The sequence below is a fragment of the Anabrus simplex genome, chromosome 5 (assembly GCF_040414725.1).
Source record: "Anabrus simplex isolate iqAnaSimp1 chromosome 5, ASM4041472v1, whole genome shotgun sequence".
Classification (NCBI taxonomy): Eukaryota; Metazoa; Arthropoda; class Insecta; order Orthoptera; family Tettigoniidae; genus Anabrus; species Anabrus simplex.
In genome coordinates, this window is record NC_090269.1 from 331437102 (window position 1) to 331459042 (window position 21941).

At 39.6% G+C, this 21941-nt stretch overlaps 1 protein-coding gene across 1 annotated transcript in view; it reads right to left on the minus strand.

Annotated features, from left to right (window-relative positions):
- Nadk2 (NAD kinase 2, mitochondrial) overlaps nt 1–21941 on the minus strand; it is a 100460-nt gene that overhangs the window by 52179 nt on the left and 26340 nt on the right. Inside the window, exon 3 of the mRNA XM_067147595.2 lies at nt 3333–3543. Within this exon, the coding sequence (XP_067003696.1) occupies nt 3333–3543 (211 nt within the window). The remainder of the gene's footprint in view (nt 1–3332; nt 3544–21941) is intronic.

Consider the following 21941-nt stretch of genomic DNA (forward strand, 5'->3'; position numbering starts at 1 on the left):
TAGGGAATCTGAAATATTTGTCCTGAATGAGTAAATTTATAATACCAATATAAATGGTCCATTATTGGACATTATAAATTTTCCAGCTAACTCATTCCTGGTTGCCAGCGTTTCGCCCCCATGTGCTAGGTTGGGCTCATCAGTTGGTACCTAGCATACCTACCAAGACGTTGGCTAGTGCATACTGTGGAGGCCACTGCGTAGGCTACTTAGAGCCACCGGCAGTGCCAATGCACTATGAGAAACTTTGTCTCATTACCAAAAATTGATGCCTACTTGGCCATCAGATGACATAGATGTTCATTTCCATAGGGGGCAAAATGCTGGCAACCAGGAAGGAGTTCGCTGGAAAATGTATAATGTCCAATAACGGACCATTTATATTGGAATTAACATAGTCAAGCTCCATGTGATGCTCTCGGGCGAGTTCGGGAATGGATACAGGGGTCTTGATATCTTCTTTGGACAGTTCCCTTGCTGATGTTCACCCTTCGGACTTGCAGAATCTATTTCAGATTTCAATGGCAGTAGTATGACGGTCATGGAGAACTTGTAAGCATAGGAAATTATCATCCCTAACTGATGAGGCTCTTTTCGGCCCTGATCCTTGTCTCCTAGAATGACGATGATGATGCTTGTTGTTAAAAGGGGCCTAACATCGAGGTCATCGGCCCCTAATGGTACCAAATGAAATGACAATTTAAAAGTTCAAAATCATCCACTGACCAAAATAAAAAATGTCATGAAGAATGAATGGATGGATAAGAATTTAAAACAATCAGTGGATTTGACTAAAAAATGATCATAAATAATAGTATTACTGACCAAGGGACCATTTCTAAAGCACAATCCTGAATCGAGGATGCTTGATGTCTAAAGGGGTCCAAAATCCAGGTCAAAGGCCCCTCATAATGGTACTTATCACTAGTAAAGTAGAACCATGGTATTTGTCATGTTCGGGTACTAATCAAAAGTAACGGAGACTCACGGCGTTCCACATATGATGGTACTACTCACAAGTATTGTACGTTGTACAGGTAATGCAGACCTATGGTGTTTCCCACACAATGGCGCCACTCATAGCCAACGCAAACTGATGGGGTTCCTTACCTACGTGTACTAATCACGGGCACCGGTATTCCTGTGGTGTTCCTCACATAGTGGGTACTAATCACAGACAACGCAGACCCACAGTGTCACTCATATAGTGGTACTAATCACAGGCAACATCCAGACCTGTGGTGTTGCTCACAAGGATACGACTCATGGGTACTTGGAACTCACAGTGACCCACTCTCTGCTGCTACTAAGCACAAACCTATTGTGTACCTAATATAGTGGTACTACGCGAAAGTTAAAGCAACCCAGGTGTTCCCCGCGTGATGGTACTAATCAAAAGTAGTTTCATGGTTCTAAGACAATCATCCCTTGGTCGCCCCTTTTAGTCACCTCTCACAACAGGCAGGGGATACCGTTGGTGTATTCGTCTCTGCGTCCCTCACCCACAGCAGGCAGAGAGAGAAAAAAAAGAAAAGGAAGAGATCCGTCGCCTCAAAAGATGAAGTAACGGATGAAGAAAGGCAAGGGCCACGAAGAGCGTGAAAATGAAAGACTCCCTAGGCCTCGAATGCTCCAGTAACGTCGGGGTCGGAAAAGAACAAGCCTTGACCAAGGGAGGTTGGATAGGATAGATGAAAGTGAAGAGCCTGGCACAAGTAAGTGGAAGCAATGCCAGGAGACTCAGCTAAGGGCTCCGTGGTCGCCAATCCACACTCCCAATTTGGGAGCCCATTGGGCCCCTTTTAGTTGCCTCTTACGACAGGCAGAGGATACCGCGGGTGTATTCTACATGTGCGTTCCCCACCTGTATGGGGTTGTGTGTTTGGTCCGCGAGAGGTATTTTATTTCCCTCAAGTCCACCGGTAAGCTGGTTAGGACCCCCCTATCCACCTGGGACGCGCCACGTAAGAGTATCACCTCTCGCCCTGCTACGCCAGCATAGTAGGTTTGTGGTCTCCTAGAATGTAATGTTCTGTTTCCCCATTTCTTCATACTGCTGTGGAAATTACTGAAGCTATAGTACACAGCATTCGTACTACATAATGCCTGTTACAACATAGTCTACCCTGCATACAGTAGCTGAGGCCATGCAATATTTGTTTTTTATTATAGTAGTGTTAGAAGTATTTATATAATAAAATACAATGACTGGCAAAATTGATAGATCACTTCACTTGAATTTTCAAAGGAAAAAGCATGTTAAATTGTGAAACATTCATTTTAATGTTTACATCAATTATTTTCATGAAAAGTTATCTAAGTAAGGCACACCTGCCAACATCAAAAAGAGAAATCCAGAATATCCTTACGCAGAAAATTTTTAACACCACGCGCATGCGTAACAGTCTTGAGACAGAATGAAAAAGGACAGGGGTGGTGGTGGTGGATTATATACAATACTGATACAAGTCAAATACAGTCGTTTTCCCGTATTCATCACTGAATTTATTTGGTCTCAAAAATGTTCCATATAAACCAATGTTAAATTTTCCTGCATCTATAATTTCTCGAACTATCGTTTTATCGCATCGATCGTTGAAAAATTATTTGCGATTCGGAGTTGTTGGTCGTGAACAAGGATCTTGTAGGCTGGAGTGCTGTGTGCAGGTTATTCACGCGCAACCTCACTACGAGCCTCCTGGTGCCAACGCTTCTCGGCCCACTCACCGACACCTAGAAGTGTTCTTATTTACAAGAATTTAGAGACTGATAAAAATAACTTCAAGGTATATGTTAGTTTTAGATTCAATTAAAAAACATGCGAGCTCATATTAACTTCTTATATAATTTGATATCTCAGGATGGTAAAATTTCAGCTATCAACTAATCTCTTCAAGCGTAACAGAGTTCTTGGGAAGGATGCCAATTATCCTTCTGCCTAACAGATCAACTGGTCACAAGAACTTTCAACAAAGAAAGTCTAATGAGGGAGAAGGAAAATATGAGAGAGCACAAAAAGGATATGAAATCATAATAGAAATGTTCCTCTGAAAAAGAAACTTTGAACACACAACTGAACAAACCATCACACTACAAAAGGAGCATTAAGGCAGAACTTCACGGCTGAGATGTTTATATGAATATACAGTGGGTGCATCCTGGGTTTACTTTACCTATGAGTTACACAATAGTATGGAAAGAATGTCAGCTACTTGAAACAAAATGAGCACAATAAAGATCAAGACTGAAAGTAAAATAGATCTAGATGGTGTCATTTAAGTAAATGGGCAACTAAGAACCAGAGGAAAATAACAATTAAAATAAACAAATACCTTTTTGAGTTTCTCAATAGCTTCCAAGTAGTTTTCAGAATATTTTTTAGGCAAGCATAAATGTCCTTCTGATCGGCTTGGGTCTGAGTTGAAACCAATAACGGGTTTGGCATTTCCTGCAATACGACTAGCAGCCAGAAGGAAGGTTCCATCACCTCCAGCAACAATTATAACATCAGCCCACTCAATACTCTCTTCTGTATATGTGAACCTGAAATGTAAATACACAGTTACTTCTTGCGACAGAAACCTGTAAAATATCTAAAATCTAGAATAAAGAAAGAGGGGAAACCCTTGAAGACGCACACAGAAATTGGCTTCTAAATTTAAAAAAACGAATAGACTACAGAAATCTTAGGGCTGCCACTCAGTATAGACTACAAAATTTGAAAAAGTAACTTTTTTAAAGTACAGCCTAACAAAAAAAACGTAACACATTGCATACCTATATGTCCAAGATGGCGCGCGCTGTACAACGCGAGTAAACGTGCTCCGAAATTCACCTGCCATATCAGCCAGATAATTATTTTAATATTCGTGGGTATGCTAGTGCTTTATTTAAGTGTGAACTACAATAGCCGTGAAGTACTATGACGCTGAAGGCCGTAAATGAACCTCTCTCGAAGTTCGAGAAGCGAATGGCAGAATTCCAAGCGCGCTTGGAGGAAGCCATGGCTGCTGGCGCGGCCAGTGCTGCCAACCCAGGCGACACACTAACCGGCCTCGCTTTAGAGATCGGAAAATAATTTCAGAGGAATTAAGTGAAATGAAGAAGGAGGTAAGCCATCTACAGGAACGTCTCGACCAGCGGGACATCCTGATTGACGAGGCAGAGCAATATAGCAGAAGGAACTGCCTACTCCTTCATGGTGTCTGTGAGACCCCCAACGAGGACACGTACGCTGTGTCACTGGGTATGTTAAAACGCAGTCTGAACATCGAATTGTCTATAGACAGCATAGATCGATGTCATAGACTCGGCCGTATGAAGAGGAAAGCAGATGAGGCGGTGTCCGCAGGTAATAAGCCGATCATCATTAAATTCCTCAGGTACCATGAAAGAGACCGCATCTGGCGCGCCAAGCGAGCTCTTAAAGGTACCAAATTATTAATAACCGAATCTCTGACATCCACAAGGAAAGAAGTACTGCGTAAAGCTCGGGACTTCTGGGGTATGCGGCGAGTTTCGACGCAGGGCGGTCGCATTATCGTTCATTTGGAAGACGGGAAAAAGCTCCACATTAGCTCACCTAATGAACTGTACTTACATATGAGGCGGTTAGGAGGATTATCGGAGTGATATGACAATTGTGATGTGCCTAGTAAATGTTGTTGTTGTTGTTGTTATTATTATTATTATTATTATTTAGATTTACGTGTGTGACTGTGTGTGTGTGGTTCCTTAACCAGTCAGCAGTCCATTTCTTCAGGAAATCCAGGTAAGATTTTTTTGTCTCAGTTAAAGTATGCCCATTAGTCAGGTAGCTACGGTATTTCCTCATGATAATGACCTCTAAGAATAGCACACCCCTCACTCCTTCACAGAACATAGATGCCGGTAACCTTTTGAAACAAGAACTTTCACTATATCTGCATACTCTCCAGTGTTGTCACTTGAACAGCCTAAGCTTGCCCACACACATTGAAGAAATTCAGGCTATATTTAACAAAAATAGCATCCATTTGATAGGTATTAGTGAAAGCTGGTTATCGCCATCAGTTCCAAACAACATGGTTCGTCTTGACAGCTATAACTTCTACCGCCATGATCGAACAAATAAGAGGGGCGGAGGTATTGTTCTCTACTGTAGAGATGACCTGAAAAGCCATGTCATTTGTACCTCATCGACAGGTGAATTGCCGAGGACGGAGTTTATGTTCGTTGAAGTAGTTGCTAGTGGACAGAAAATACTTGTTGGAGTGGTTTACCGACCACCTAAAGTATCTTACTTGACCGAGTTTGAAACGCACCTACTTAACTTGCTACCAGCCTATCAACATATTATATTAGGCGACTTCAATACAAATCTACTTACAAAGAAATACGATACTAAGAAACTAGAAGACTTGTTTTCCTCATGTGACTTGACTATCCTTCCCTCTGACCCTACAAACCATGTACGTACTGCCACCAACATTTCCCACACCTTAATAGATCTCAAAGTAACAAACAACCCTCAGAAAGTGGTAACTCACGGACAAATTTCAGTACCGGCAGTGTCCACCCACGATCTTATATATCTTGCGTACTCACCTCGCGTTCCAAAATATAAACCTAGGTATATAACGTGCAGGAATATGAAAGATATTGACATCTATGAATTAAGACACGATGCCTACAATCTTCCATGGAATAGCATTTTAAATCTGACAGACATTGATGAAAAAATAAATACATTTAATTCGTTAATACACAATCTATACAACAAACATGCACTGAAAAGACAGATCAGAATATCCCGCAAACCTAATCCATGGGTAACCACCGCAGTTAAAAATATGATGTCTCAACGTGATGCTCTTTACCGATTACAAACGTACTCAGGACCCAAATGACTATGAACAGTATAGAATATTTAGGAATAAAACTAAACAAATCATCCGTAATCTTAAATTTAAATATGTTTGCGAATCAGTAAGTAACCTAATACGGCTAGTGCCTGGAGGCATCTCTGAGCCATGGGCATAGGAAAAACACATGAACAGCTTCAGGTACCTGACATTCCACTCGACGATTTAAATGAGTATTTCATGGAAGAGAGAGCTCAGTCTAATCCGCTTAACAGACCACACGTAAATAACGTCCCAGCACCTGTTCCACAAATTTGCCCCTGCTTTGCCTTTCGTATCGTTAGCACAAATGAAGTTAAGAAAGTCTTGTATTATATTACATCCAAAGCAAGCGGTGTCGATGAAATTCCTATTACTTTCATACATAATATTATTGGCGCCATTCTACCCATTCTCATCCATATTTTTAATTACTGTCTCAAAAACGGCACATTACCGACAATTTGGAAGTACGCCAATGTAATTCCACTTCCTAAAAATCCAGGTTCGAAACTCCTATCTGATTACCGCCCCATTTCGATTCTCCTTGCTCTCTCCAAAGCATTAGAACGGTTGGTACATGCGCAAATATTGGAATACCATCAGGCTCACTCTCTTCTTGACCCCCTGCAATCTGGCTTCAAGAGGAGTCATAGCACAGCCACTGCCTTACTCAAAGTGACTGAGGACATCAGACAAGCAGTGGACGAAAGACAAGTGACAAAACTCACACTCCTTGACTTCAGCAGTGCTTTTGACATGATAAACATCCAGACATTGCTGATGAAGCTCAAATCGTTTTTCGGTAATGTTGCTTTAAAACTTTTCACCACATATCTTACAGATCGTATGCAACGTGTTACAGTACAAGATACTGCTTCTCAGTGGCGTCTCTGGAAATCAGGAACGCTCCAAGGTTCTGTTCATGGTCACCTTTTGTTTGTCCTCTATACAAATGATATCTCCTCTAAAATAAAGTATAACAGATATCACCTCTTTGCCGACGACCTCCAAATTTACTGCCCCGTTAATATAAACGATATATCGAATGCAATAAGAGATATTAACTCTGACCTTCAACAACTCAGAATGTACGCCAGTGAAAACTCTCTCCACCTCAATCCCAAAAAACTCAAACAATTATTATCGGTTCTCAGAAATTATTAAACATCATGTATAAAAATTATGCTATTCCTCCGGTGACATTAAATGCCACCATAATCCCGTTCAACAAGGAAGTGAAGAACCTAGGTATGACCCTAACAAACTCTTGACTGGTCTGCACACGTAAGAAATACGTGTAGAAAGATGTACGCGACGCTACACCCTCTGAAACGACATAAGGACATTTTACCAAAAGACGTAAAGATAAAACTACTCCAAACTTTGATACTACCAATACTTGACTACTGTGACATTGTCCTCACTGATGCAACCCGTGAACAAACTATGAAACTTCAACGAGCATTGAACTCTGGTCTTAGATTTGTTTTTAACTTAAGTTAGGATGCTTACATAACCCCTAGCTACACATTTCTTTCCTGGCTGAAACCCGAGAGGCGACGGAAATTCCACGTACTTACATTGATATATCGAACTCAGAAGAAAAATCTACCCAAATACATCTCTTCAAAATTCCATTTATTATCCTCATTCCATAATTGTAACACTAGATCTGGCACTTCCCTCGCTATTCCCGTCAACCACTCTTCAATATATAACAGATCCTTCGTTGTGGCTGGGTCACGACTTTGGAATTCACTCCCAGCTGCTGTCAGGAACTCAAACTCAATATCGAAATTTAAAATTGCATGTAGAGATTACCTGTTGAATACCGCTGATTGTATCGTGTGTATGACGACGTATGATAGGTTGTGTGATTGTGATTATTATTATTATTATATATACATAATTCGCTGGGGCCATCAAGGACCACGTTAAGTCTTGTTGCATTTGACACTGAACTTGGCCTTCTTTAGAGCCCAAATTTCCCTCATTCTTTGTGAGTGGGCCTGCTTACGCTCCTCTGTCCAAGGGGCACCGTATCTTCTCTTCGGTTACTCGTCTCGGTTTAGCCCATTCGTCAATATTTTCTCGTGGAAGAGATCTCTGTTAATGGCGTCTTCAGCTGAGATATGTAGCATTTGCAGGTCTTCTTTGGTATTTCTAAACCAGGGAATTGTGGTTTTGGGGTTTGAATCAAAAAAGTGAAAAATTTCTTTAGTTAACTTTCTTCCGTCCATTCTTTTCAGATGACCGTAAAATCGTGCCCGTCTTTTTCTGATTGTGTCGGTAATTTTCTCTATTTTGCTGTAGACTTCCTTGTTGGATCTCTTTTGATGGATTCCATTTCTGTACTTTGATCCCAAGATTCCTCTCACAATTTTGCGTTCTCTTTTCTCCAGTTCTTCAAGGAGTCCTTTGTTGGCATTTAGAGACAGGGTTTCGGCTGCATATAGAACTACTGGCTTCAGAACTGTTTCATAGTGACGTATCATGGTGTTTTGGGAAAGGCATTTTTTGTTGTAGATTGTGCGGGATGTTTGGTAGGCTATTTCCAGTTTGAGTACTCGCTCCTGCAGTGCTTCTTTGTCCAGTCCATTTTTCATGGTGATCTCACCCAGGTATTTGAATTTGTCTACTCGGGTAATGTCCCCGTATTTTGTATGGAGTTTTGGTGGAGCCTCTTTGATGTTAGTTATTACTTCAGTTTTCTCAAACGATATCTGCAGACCAGTTTGTTTGGCAATTTCCTTTAAAATTTCAACTTGAGCTCTAGCGGTTTCTATGTCGTTTGAGAGAACAGCAATATCATCGGCAAATGCTAAGCAGTCTGTTGCGATCCCCTTGGATTTGGTTCCTATTCTCAATGGACTGTAGTTGGTTTCCTTTAATCTCACCCGCCAGGTTCTGATGATCTTTACAAGAACACAGTTGAAGAGTATCGGGGCTAGCCCATCACCTTGTCGGACTCCTGTTTTGATGTCAAAGGAATGCGTGAGACATCTGTGGAACTTCACCTTGGATTTTGTATCGGTCAGGGTGGCTCTAATTAATGCCAGCAGTTTCAAATCAACTTCAAATTCATTTAAGATGTTTAGCAAGACTTCCCGGTCAATGGAGTCGTACGCTTTCTTAAAGTCCACAAAAACAGACACATACTGCTTGGACCTTAGTGTACAATATCTGACGATTGTTTTGAGATTTCGGATCTGTTCGGCTGTTGAGCGGCCTTTTCTGAACTCTCCTTGGTATTCACCTATTTGATGTTCGACTTGTGCTTCCAAACGCTCCAGGATGGCAAGTGATAGAATTTTGTAAGTCAAGGGTAGCAAAGATATTCCTCTGTAGTTGTTGATGTTCTTCATGCTGCCTTTTTTGTGTAATGGATGGATCAAAGCTATTTTCCAATTCTTTGGGTAGGGTCTCCTTGTTCCAAATTTCTTCTATTTGCTTTTGCAAGATATCAAGTGATTGCTCTGGGGCATATTTCCATAGTTCTGCTACTACTGAGTCTTCCCCCGGTGCTTTGTTATTTTTGAGACGGGCAATGTGGCGCTTGATTTCATTTCTGTCGGGTGGTCTGGAATCTGGGTACCTGAGTAAGGGTTCCTTGGTCTCAATGGCGCTTTGCGGTTTAGAGCAATTAAGTAAATTCTTGAAGTAATCTGCCAGAACGCTGCAATTTTCTTCATTTGACGTCGCCAGTGTGCCGTCCTTTCGCTCAAAGCATAGAGATGGTGGTTTATAGCCAGTGAGTTTGCGTTTGAAGGCTCTGTAGTACTCTCTGCTTTCATTCTTCCTAAAGTTTTGTTCTATCTTTTCAATGAGAGATTTTTCGTATTTACGTTTCTCAGTTCTGAACACCCTAGCTGCTTGGGCACGTTGGGTTTTGTAGGTTTCCCAATAATTTTCTGATTTCGTAGAGTAGTACTGTTTCCACGCATTGAGTCTTTCTTGGAGGACTGATTCGCAGGTACCATTCCACCCGGCATGCTTTTTGCTTCTCTTGATTTCTGCAACGTCTTTGGCGGCCTCAACAAGGAGACTTTTGGCGTTGTTAAAGTCACAGTCATTTGGTCTAGCCTTCTCCTGGAACTCCTCGACCCTTTGCCGAAGTTTATCATTGCCCAAGCGTGTGATCTGTTTGGCTGTCTTCCTTGTGTTTGCGGGAATTGGTTTGAATTTGATAAGAGATATATAATGATCTGAGGCCACATTGATGCCTTTCTTTACCTTGACATTCATAATCTCAGGGCTGTTTCTCCTGGAGAGACGGGAGAACGCCAAGTCATTTGCTTTCTGGGTAGATGGCGAAAGTGGGTCGACATGACCTGCAGGTTGTGATTTTCGCAAATGGACACCAGTCTTTTGCCGTTGGGATTGGTTCTTTGGTGAACAGGGTAATTTCCTATAGCTTTCTTGTACTTCTGTTTACGACCTAGTTGGGCATTGAAGTCACCCAAAGGAAGCTTGACATGGTGTTTGGGGATTTTGTTTAATTTTTCATCCAGTAGTTCCCAGAAATTATCAACTTCGTCTGGACCAGACTTGTTCTTATCGTTTGTAGGAGCATGTGCGTTAACTAGGGTGTAGGTTTTGTTTGCGCATTTAATTGTGAGTATAGACAATCTGTCATTCACAGGTTCGAAATTTGCAACTGATTTAAGGATCTTGGTTCTAACAGCAAACGCGGTTCCAAGCATCACAGCTCCATTGAGGATTCCTCTTTGCGCTTTGCTCTTGAAAAATCGGTAGCCTTCGGATTCAAAAATCTCTTTATCTGGGTACCTTGTTTCCTGTAGGGCCATTATGGATATCTGATTTTCGTGAAGACCTTTGGTGAGGGTTTTCAGCTTGCCAGTTGTATAAGGTTTTAGATTTTGGCCTGAGTTTTTGACTCTTCGGGGTACACCGAGACGCTCCGACTCGTCTCTTGCATGAAGTCGAGTCTCCCCCAGAATTCGAACGAGACTCGTGCGCCGTGGCGTTCACACGAGGGATTTATCCGAAGATTTACCCCCTGGGGTATGTTTCTTGAAATGTTGTGCCATCATGCTTTTTGACTTGAATTTGCTTTGCACGGGTACCCATCCTTTTACAACTAGGGTTGTTAGCCTTAGAGGTTGCCTCAAGATGTTTTCTGGCTTCTGGTCCTTTACCAGTCTTCGCCGTAACCCTGGCAACGGACCAGTTTTTTTTTCACGGTGGTATTTTATTTCCCTACTACCCTCTGACTCTGCTGGTTGCAGAGCCAGCGAGCTTCCCCAATTCCAATGGGACCCGCCCGATGGAGGTAACCGGTAAATCCCCCACACGGGTTGTTATTATTATTATTATTATTATTATTATTATTATTATAATAGTGTAATGTACATAATATTTAGCTTCTTACTCATGTACATGGATCACTTCTATGGCCATACTTATACTTCCATTTACTTTATTACTTATAGTGTTCTCTTTATGCATTGCTTATTTTTTGGAGTTTGTATCTTACTTTTTCATTACGACTGTCTCTTTCTCATTATCTATATGCTCCGAATTTTATTCTATTTTATTTGTTGAACTCTGCTTTCTTTCTTCATTATATGTTGTCCGAATCTGTAATTTTTAGCTTTGATTTTATGATAGAATAGTACATTTCTTTTATATATGTATTGTACCCGTCTAAATGGTGCCTCAGTTAATTTAGGAAAGATGGACAAAATTTTATTACGGAATATTGGTTTACGAGACCGCGTGTATCAGCTGTTACCGTGCCGTGCCGATGGGAGCCAGCCGAAAGTTGGTCAACAGCTGTTGAAGGCTGCCAGCGCACGCAGTTACGTCACCTGACACTGACAGACGAGAGGGGAGATTATTCTCGAAAATCCACTCACAGCTGTGAAAGATGAATCACGGCGCATGATGGCCAACAGCCAATGGAAATAAGGGAAGGTGCTAGAAAATCTTAGGATTTTTCTAGAACAAAGTCGTGGAAGAGTCCCTTGTGAAACACCGAACGGTACAGAAGAGTACCTTACGAAACGACGAAGAGAACAAGTTTGAAGAAAGTCGTACAGTCGTATTCTTACGGAGAAGACGAACAGTGCATTCTCTACGGAAAAGAAGAGTATTTGCAGACAACGTTAATACCTGTATAATTCTCGTAAGGCACAACCATTGCTTTGAGTGCCCGTGCAACTTGTTAGCTCCATGCAGTATCTAGTGAGTTTATTACAGCCGCACATTTTCCCGTGTGGAACTTGCTGAACCGCAGACAGTTCGTGTGTTTATTGAAGTCGAGTTTTATAGTAGAAACTCATGGAATGTTCCGTTGGACATTATAAAGGAAAGGCACGACCTTAAGGGAATATTCGAGAAGTAATCTGGCCTTTAAACATCGTAATAACCAATAATATTATTTGTCAGCTTTAAGACGTATCGTAACTAGGTGACTGGGTTTGGAAGTCGAAGCTGGTAGTAAACCTGGAGCTGAAAATACATCGTTGTACCAGTTAAGTGTTGTGAATAATTTAGTGAGTTACAACTAGTGTGGATTCTATTGTTAATACAGAATTTTAGTTTCAGCTATCTCCGTGAAACTTAGCAGCCAAGATGCAACGAACACGAGGAAAAGCTTGGAATTTTCCAGAACTTTGCTGGAGTAATACGACAATGCTGGACGTACCCATAGTCATGATGGATTAGACTCCAGTGTGCACGCCAACACGATGACCTTGTGCACCTGTAAACCATCATAGCTGAGGAAGAGGACATCGACGCCCATAGCAGCATCCCGACGCCACGTATTTTCATCGGAACTATAAGTACCGCTGTAAAATTTCTTCTCTTTTAGTAGATGCCTAGTAGATTGTATTCTTGCTTAGAGGAATGTAGTTTTTTTTTTAGTAATGTACTTAATGGTGATGGTATAGTATTCATTCCTTCGTTGACTTGTGATTTCAATATTGTTCTATCTTTGCATTTTCTTGGAATAATGGTTTCCTTTTTTAGAATTTGGTGATGAGTAATCCCTGTTGCCAGTGAGTTTACAAGGTCAGAAGTAATCACGATCTTCAAAAGGACATTATAAGGGATTAAGACCTAATAATAACGAGAATAATAATAATAAAAATAAAATAAGGTTATAATAATCATGACAAAGAGGATGTGATTAAATAGGAGTAAATTATGATTAAATCGTAATCTTAAAAAGCTGTTAGACATGTATGATGATTGATACTAGAAGGGAAGGTAATCGACGAGTAATAGGAACAACTCATCGAGAGAACGTTCTAGGAGCCATTGTAGGAAATAAAAATAATTTTAATAATAATAATGAAGGTCGGAAAATTTTAACGAGTTGTTGAGAAAATTGAGCGATCATTGTGACAGTAAATTTTGATGAATCGACGATATGGGACTACTAGGGTGCATATCAGTCATAATAATTATAATGGATCACAGTGTTTATATTGAGTGATGATGGTGATAGTGATTTATGATAGTATGAAGAGATTTAGGGACTAATAATAGTTCTTGCTCTTCGCTCAACAACTGATATGAATAATGCACGACTTAATCATTATTGGACTTTCTCGAGGCTCTTAAACGCATATTTCTAATGATGGTGATAATTTTTCATCGAGAAAAATTTTGGTCATCCTATTTCATCTTATAACTACAGTCATGAGGAGTTCTCATTATGATCAGGTAATGTTGTAAGGGTCTTCAACCGAATTCAAGAGGAAGAGAAAGTTATAAAAAATAATAATAATAATAAAAATATTATAGTTCTATTGTGTGATAAATCTACTTTTAAACAGTTGTTAGAATTATGTTATTTTGTGACATTTACCCACATCATTCCAGGAATGCTTATCTTTTGTGTATTTGATGTGATTGATGATGCATTGATATTGTTGTTGTTGATTCCACATAGTGTTGCGTGATACTCTATCCATCTATAGAATACTAGTTAGTTAGGAAACGTTATTAAGAATTCTAAAGGAATACAGTCGAGCGAAGTCTACGAGAGAGGGGAAGTTTGCCAAAGGATTTATCAAAATTTTCAAACATTGTAAGAAATTTCTCGAAGTGGTAAAGAGTTTTCCAAAATTTATAACGACGATCTCAAACATTGTAAGGAGTTTTCCAAAAGTGATTTATACAGAACTTATTAAGAATAAGCTAAAGAATTTCATGATAGTGATAAATGATTTAGAAAGGATTTTTCACAAGTGTGGTAAAGTAAATCTTTAACAATTTTTTTTTTTTATAAATGCAAATTTCGATAGTGAAGTTTCTCAAAGTGGTATTAAAGTAATTTACCTGGGAATTTTCTAAACCTGTGTTGCAATTGAAAATGATAGCATTGCTAATCGCATGATTAATTCAATGTTTCAGAGAAAAATGTTGGAGGGAGTTTCATTGAAGAAGTAATGGAATTAAATGAAACCGAGAAGTATGCAAGAACTCAGTCATTTTATTGGTTCACAAGCAATAATGAATTGAATCACTTTGATGAAATATTGTGTTATGTTTTTTTTTTAATTGTGCATTTGTCCAGGCTGATTTTCATTTATATTTTAATAAACATTGTTGTTATTTTGTCCTGATTTTCATTCAACATTATGTCTCCTATCCAGTCACCAATGGCCCTGTAAAAATAAATGTTCTGTCGGTCGGTCCCGTAACAGCAAGTTGGCCCTGCGAACAGTCCACCCTTTGGGACTCTCGTTCCGCCGACTGAGCGACCCCGGAGAAGGGGACAGTATTATCTGTAGATTAATTATGTGGTTAAGTGTAAGAGAGGGCCACGAGCCCTAACTTCGTCACTGCTAAAGGAAATAAATAAATAAATAAATAAATAAATAAATAAATAAATTTACTAACTGGCCTCATCACCACTTTTAGCCATCTAATCCATCAACTTGCCTTTTATCCTTATCAGGACTAATTATTACTGCTGTAATACAATAACAAAAAAATTACATGAAGATGTTTAAAAGAAGTTTATAACCTACTATTAAATTGTTAATTTTTCTGGAAATTTTTAAAATAAAACATTGAATTACTTCTTTTTTCTTTCTTTCACTTACAAAACAGCCTCCACATAAACCCTGTAAGTCATCTGATTCACCCACATGATCTTAATTTTAAATTTTATATCAGAACTACTTACTACTACCGTACTACAATTATGAAAATATTAAATATTGTAAGAATTGCATGTAATGTTTGTAATAAGTCAAAACTACTAGGCTAATTATCTAAGTTAGTAAATGTAAGACCAGATAGTTTATGTAAGAGCTTTTCTTCTTAATTTAAAAACTACTATTCCTTGAAGCATTACCTGAACAACCTTTTGCAACCCCAAGATCATTTCTTTCCAAGCTTTTTTTAACTTCAACCTTGCTTCTTTAAAAAGCTCGTCACTGGTTGCTCCTTCTTCCTTGATCTTATTTAAGATTCTTCAAATTTTCATGTTCAACATTTAACTTGCATTTTCTATTTTATAATTCACTTTCTTTTTACATGTTGGCACATTTTTCTTCTTCCTCTCTCTTATTTAAGTTCATTTGATGCTCTGTTTCTTTTCTTTTCTAGATGAGTAATGTAGCCAAAACTAAGGAGATTATGCCACTGTCAGTGGTTTTCTTGTGATTGACATAATTTCAGGTTTGTGTTCATAGTTTTTTAAAGCATCTCGAATATTCATTCTTGTATCTAACATTTGTAGCGACATGGATGCCTTGTCATCGGTCAAAATTTGGCCTGACTGACAGCTGGCTCTGTGGGTTCGAATCTTGAATTATAATCTCTCCTAGAGTTTGCCTCCCCAGACCTTATAATGTCATTGTTATGATCTGCTACTTTTCTGGCAAGCAGCTGCATTTAATTAACAAAAGAAGTGAGTGGTACAGCTGTTTTCAGTTCACAGATTCCTCCAGATGACAAGGCTTGTTTAAAAGCATGTAAATACTTTGCAATAAATGAAAATGTAGGAAATCAATTAGAGAAGGATGGTGATCATATGTGAAAGACCGCAAAATTCCAAAGCAGTGTTCTAAAGGATTTTGGTTAAATTTAGATGTTATAATACGAAAGTTGGGGCATAAGTCGTAGCAACTATTCTTTTCCTGACATTTGCATAGTGCTACCATACTATGGTCATAAGTCCTGGAAAACATGACACTCATAGTACATGGACAAAGCATTAGATGGGAGTGTATTGGAGAGGTACCATGCACAGGGTGATGGGACTACAGCAGTGAGTCAGACTCCGTGCAAAATTGAAGTAACGAAGCAAGAACAGCGTGCATACATCAAACTGGCTGTTTGCCAAGGTCACAATGCTAAAGGATGCCATAGAAAGCTTGTGGAAACAGTGGGGAATAATGCTCTTCTGTACCGAACCACTGCGAGTGGGCAGCAGCATTTCAACACGGACATGAGACTCAGGCAGAGATATGGAAGACCTGCTAGCATACCTGCCAACTTTTAGAAACCAAAAATAGGAAGATTTTTTTAATTCTTGGATTTCATCACATACATTCCACCACAGTCTATGTGAAAAAAGGTCAGGATAAAAGGCATACATATCTACAGTTACAATGCGAATTGACCATTAAATTTAAAAACTTCAACTAAGAAAACATAAAAATGGTCAAAAAAATTTACCTAATAACTCTCATTTTTGACACTTACATACGGATAATAATATTTGTCACACTGACACACGCAACAAAATGCATAATACCGTATTTTCTCGCGTAATTAACGCACATTTTTGAAGAAAAATACAGGCGAAAACTTCGGATGCATAAATTATTCAGGGACTTCAGATCTTTACAAATTATTTACAATTCATTTACATTTAAAAGATACATCAAATATAATATAAACACAATTGGTTCAACTCATTTGCGGTTATCGTCATTTGGCGTAAAATTCCGACGTGAGATTTTTTCTGAAAAGTCAAATAGGGTACATCAGGAAAGTTAGACAGGTGGGTATGAAGTACCAATACTAGAAAATATTCTTCTCATCACGAGCTGATAATACGACCTGAATGACATACCGGCAAAAAAAGAAAACTGTCCAACACGAGAAGGGCCGGGCATCGAAGGAGGGACCCTGCTACATTACCCCAAACCGTTCGTATCCAATCTTGTACGAGTTACGTGTCCATCCATCCTTTTTCTTGAATACAGTACAAACGTGGATCACTCGCGGAAATTTAACTTTAAGCATTGTTTTTCATTTTAGAACAATGTAAGGTGCAAGCTTTCTGCCATCAGCTGTTACAGCAAGCATTGCAGTACCAGTACATCGTTGTTTCTTGCTTCCGGAGCGCGCACGATAACACTGCATATTCCTTTCTTTTCGATTGTTCGATTTTGTGGCATATGGAAACTGATTGGAGTCTGACCTGCGGTTCCTATAAGGGAGATCAAATATTCCTTCACTTTACGCTTCTCAATCACAAAGCGATGAAAATGGTTGAAATCATTCGTCATTTTTTGGCATAATGTTGTTCTTCGTCGACGAGAAAGTCCATTTCTCTTCATAAAATTAATCAAGCCTCGACTAACCTTCAAATCCGAGACACTGATTCCATGTGCCGCTGCTATTTCTCATTCTTTAAAAGACAGAATTTCGTGAGAAACGGCTTACCCAATATTGCGTAACAAAATCATATGTTTGAGCAGATACTCTACTTGTGGAAACTTGCCGCTTTTTGGTCCGCGAAATGCTTTGCGAGACTTGTTGGCCGCTTTAAGTGCACTTCTGTTACCGCGGTAGTGCATGTTTGATTTGGACACTGAATACTTGCTGCCCACTGCTCTATTCCCGTATGTTTCGGCGTAACTGACCACCGCGAGTTTGTATGATGCAGTATTACTCCAATACTGTGGACTGACAATTACGAGATCACAGAATGTCCCGTACCCGAAACACTCGTAAAACTAGTGCAGTGGGATTTCCTGACGGCTAATAACAGCACGTTGCCCTGTGTTTGGAATGCCCGCTTTCGCAATAGGAAGCCTGCTACTTGAGTACTGACATCTCTATTTCAAAACGCATCCGGAGCTGAGTGATGGATGTTCGAAGTTGTGGGTGCGTCAAATACGTGGACATTTCTTTTTCTCCACTTTGGACCCAAAAATATTGGGATGCGTAAATTATGCAAGGGCGTTAATTACGCGAGAAAATACGGTAGTTTCCTTATACAGACGGCAAAATAAACGGAAATTTATAGGTATCTCTGAACATTTGGAGATGACGTTTGTTATATTTTTTGGCTATAACGAGAAAAAAATGCCAGAAACTGTCACCGACACAACACCCTTAAAAACATTCAACTCATTAAAATTATGCACTTAAATACGCGAAACTACCACATACAAAACAATTCAGTATGTCCCATACATTATTAACATGCGACTTTGACAGAGGGGGAAAGCACAGAAATGCAAGGGAAAAAAAGTGGCCTACAACTCCAACGAAACTACGCACAGAAACGATGTTAACAGCGCGCGAACAACACAATAACAAACTCATTCTTTCGTCCCGATTAACTGAGTCGTTAGCGCGCGCTAGCATCTTGCTTGCAGGACGATCGCCGCCCCGAATCCCCAGCTGTATCAAGCGCACACGCTGCTGTGGTGAGCGGGAAACACGATACACGAAGGCGCCGGACGAAACACTCACGAAATAAAGTATCAAATAAATAGCTTGAAAATGAGGTTTCGTAAATTACATAAGCGCATAAGAATTTATCCTTTATCCTAGGGGAAGAGTATTGGCCGTACTAGAGGTTATTTTAGTCAAAAATCGGAAGAAGTAAAAATAAATCGGAAAATCGGAAGACAAGTTAAAAACCGGAAAGTTTCCGGGTAAATCGGAAGGGTTGGCAGGTATGTGCTAGTATCCAGACTGACGTGTCACTTGCAGTAATTATACAATGCATGAATGTGGACAGAAATATATACTATTTGAGTTACTGGTACAAGCCAAAACAGGCATTGGAACATGAAGCATTTATAGAATTTTATAGGAAGATCTTCAACTGTGTAAAACTGCATCAGGGTGGGTGCCATGTGCACTCACCAATGTACAAAAATGGATACACTATGCCATATGCTTTGACCACTTATATACTATCAGCAGGAAATGCTAGAGAGAACAGTGACTGTGGATGAATTTTGGGCCAGGGCATCTGAATCAGAGCTCAAATGTTAGACTTTACAATGACTACATGCATAATCACCACAAAGACAGAAGTTATGGCGAAACCCTTCCTCCGTGAAGCCAATGGTGATTGTAGCTCAAGATGTCACTTCGTTCCACATGGCACAATGGTGACAGAAACACCCGAGTACTACAAAATCTTCCTGCATTATTCATACATTCCGCAGCACCTTACGTTCCCCACTCCCACCTGCATATTTCTATTTGTATTGTATGGTAGAACCCACATTTGTGCGAAAAAATAAGCTGCCATGACTTATGTCCCAATTCTTGTATATTTGTACCCTTTGTCAGAGCAATTCACTTAACTCCAAGGTGCTCCGAATAGACTTTGTTAGTGACTCCATGATTCTAGATGATGCTAAACTATTGCTAGTAGTATTCAAAACATGGAGAAAATTACATCGATTTTCATACGAGTTAATCTTCATACACAGCTTAAGACTTCATTTAAACCACTTGCAAATTTTTCTGTTTGCTGTGATCCTAATGTTTATTTCATCAGCAAAATTAAATTTTGCATTCATTCTTTGGGATGAAGGATCTAAACAAGTTTTCATTAGACTGGGACAGACTCTGATGATTCACAAGTATCAATTTCATAAAGCATCCTATAAAAGATAAAATTTATATTTTCATCTTCGTGCTGAAATTCAAACTTAGAGATTTAATTCCTTATACAATTTAAAAACATGCAGAATATCTGAAAATGCCCACATTTCCCTTCTGTCACCTGCTGGATTTAGTGCTAAGTGAACAACAGTGACATAAGGTGATACAATTGAATGACATAATGTATCAAACTTTTGGAAATAATGGTTCTTTCCAGAACCACTCAACAATAGAAATTAAGACCACCAGTCCGTATTTTCCAACTAAATATTGAAGGCTTAAGTCATCCCAAATGTGAATATCTTAGAAAACAGCTGAACAACCTGGTGACCTCAGTATCTTTACCCAGGTGGAATTTTAATCGTGCAAACTGGGATAAATTCTCTAAAGATCTTGATCAGAATCTGTCTGATATAATTCTAGAACCATCTGCTACTAACTATGATGACTTAGTCAGCTTAGTCATTTCAGCTGCCAAATCAAATATTCCGAGAGGTTTCAGAAAATATTATGTGCCCGGTTGGAATCCAGAAAGTGAGGCTCTGTATGAAGAATATCAAACAACAGGTAGCCATGAAGTATGTTCACAGCTTCTACGGGCATTAGACAAGAATAGGAGAGAAAAGTGCGAAGCAACAGTGAAAGACATGGACTTTGCAAAATCAAGCAGAAAAGCCTGGAGAGTCTTAAAATGACTTACTGGAAAACATTATTCTAAACAGCAGTGCACTCACTAACTTGAGCCCAGATGCCACTGCAAATAGAATGGTTGAAGTCACCTGAAACACCATACGAAAAATGTGAAATGTAAGCTCACCGAGCTCAAACATGGAACGCAGAAGAATGAGGAACTGTCTAGGCCAGGGGGGTCAGCGTTTTTTTTGAACAGGGTTGCTTTTATCTTCCTTCCATCTAACATGGATTTTTTCTATTTGACGACGGTTTTATTCACCTTGCTCTTTTCCAATGCTTCGATCATAGAGTCATAGGTTGTCCGAAGGCTCCTACACCTAGAAATGCCGCCAGTGCAATTTTTTTATATTATAGGCTTTCCTCTAGTTTACAAACCAACTGCTGGAGTGCTACTTCAGTGGATCAGCCAGGTCTATATGCAAACTGATTTTCATGTAATGTTGAGTTCAGTTGCACCATTCCTCTGATATGTTTATCCAGAATTTTCTCCATTGCTTTCAGCATGAAGGAGGTTAAACACGATGGTCTATATGCTTTGGCATAATTTGCCCTTCCAGGCTTAAGTATGAATACTGCTTTAGTTTCAGACCATTATTTCGGTACGTACCCTAAAGCTAGATTAGCTCTAAAAAGGTCCGTCAGGGCACTGACAAGTATCTCCCATCCTTCCTGTAGGAGTATCAGAAGTATCTCATCTGACCCGGAGCCTTTACAGGATGAAACCCGTTGATTGCCCATTTTACATGATTATGATTTATTATTTTCTTGGCACAGTTCCAGTCTGCTCTTCGAGCTGCGGTCTCTGTTCCACCTGTTTCTTCTTCTGTCATATCCTCAGCCTCAGGAAAGTAACACACCATTAGCATTTCCAGCGTGTCCCTTCGCGCCTGAGTAAATGACCCATCCGGTTCTCCAGTGTCCCCACTTGATTTTGTATGGGCTGCTTTCAGAACATTCTGGCGCCTTGCGGTTTCAGTGTGTGATTCCACTTTCTCACAGAACAGTCTCCAAGATACTGTATAGGCTTTTGGGCTTATGCCGTGTCAAGAAAATAAGGTGAAATTCTTTACGTTTCGCAGAGAACTGTGCTCTGTGTCATCAAAAGAATATCTCGACAGTCCACGAGAAAGGCTTCTTAACAATGACATTTTTGAAATTTAGACGTTATAATAGAAGTAGAAAGGATACGTTCATTCATCACCAGATAGCTCTCCGGACATGGTACAGAGCTAGCGTTCGAAGTGGAAGCTGACTGAACCATCACAATCAGTCTAAGAGGGTCACATAACATGTGTACGTAACATATGACACTGACAGGTGTATGACATTGACACAAGCCTGGAATGAAACATCTGGTGATGAGGAGCGTACAAATTTGGAAAACACCAAGATGAAATAACAATAGTGAAGGAACAGGGAAGGGAACTACCTACGTAAATCCTTAATGGCTGGCAACCAGGTTACTTAATTGATAGCCAGTGTCCCTGTTGAAATTGTTAGGATTTCTATGTA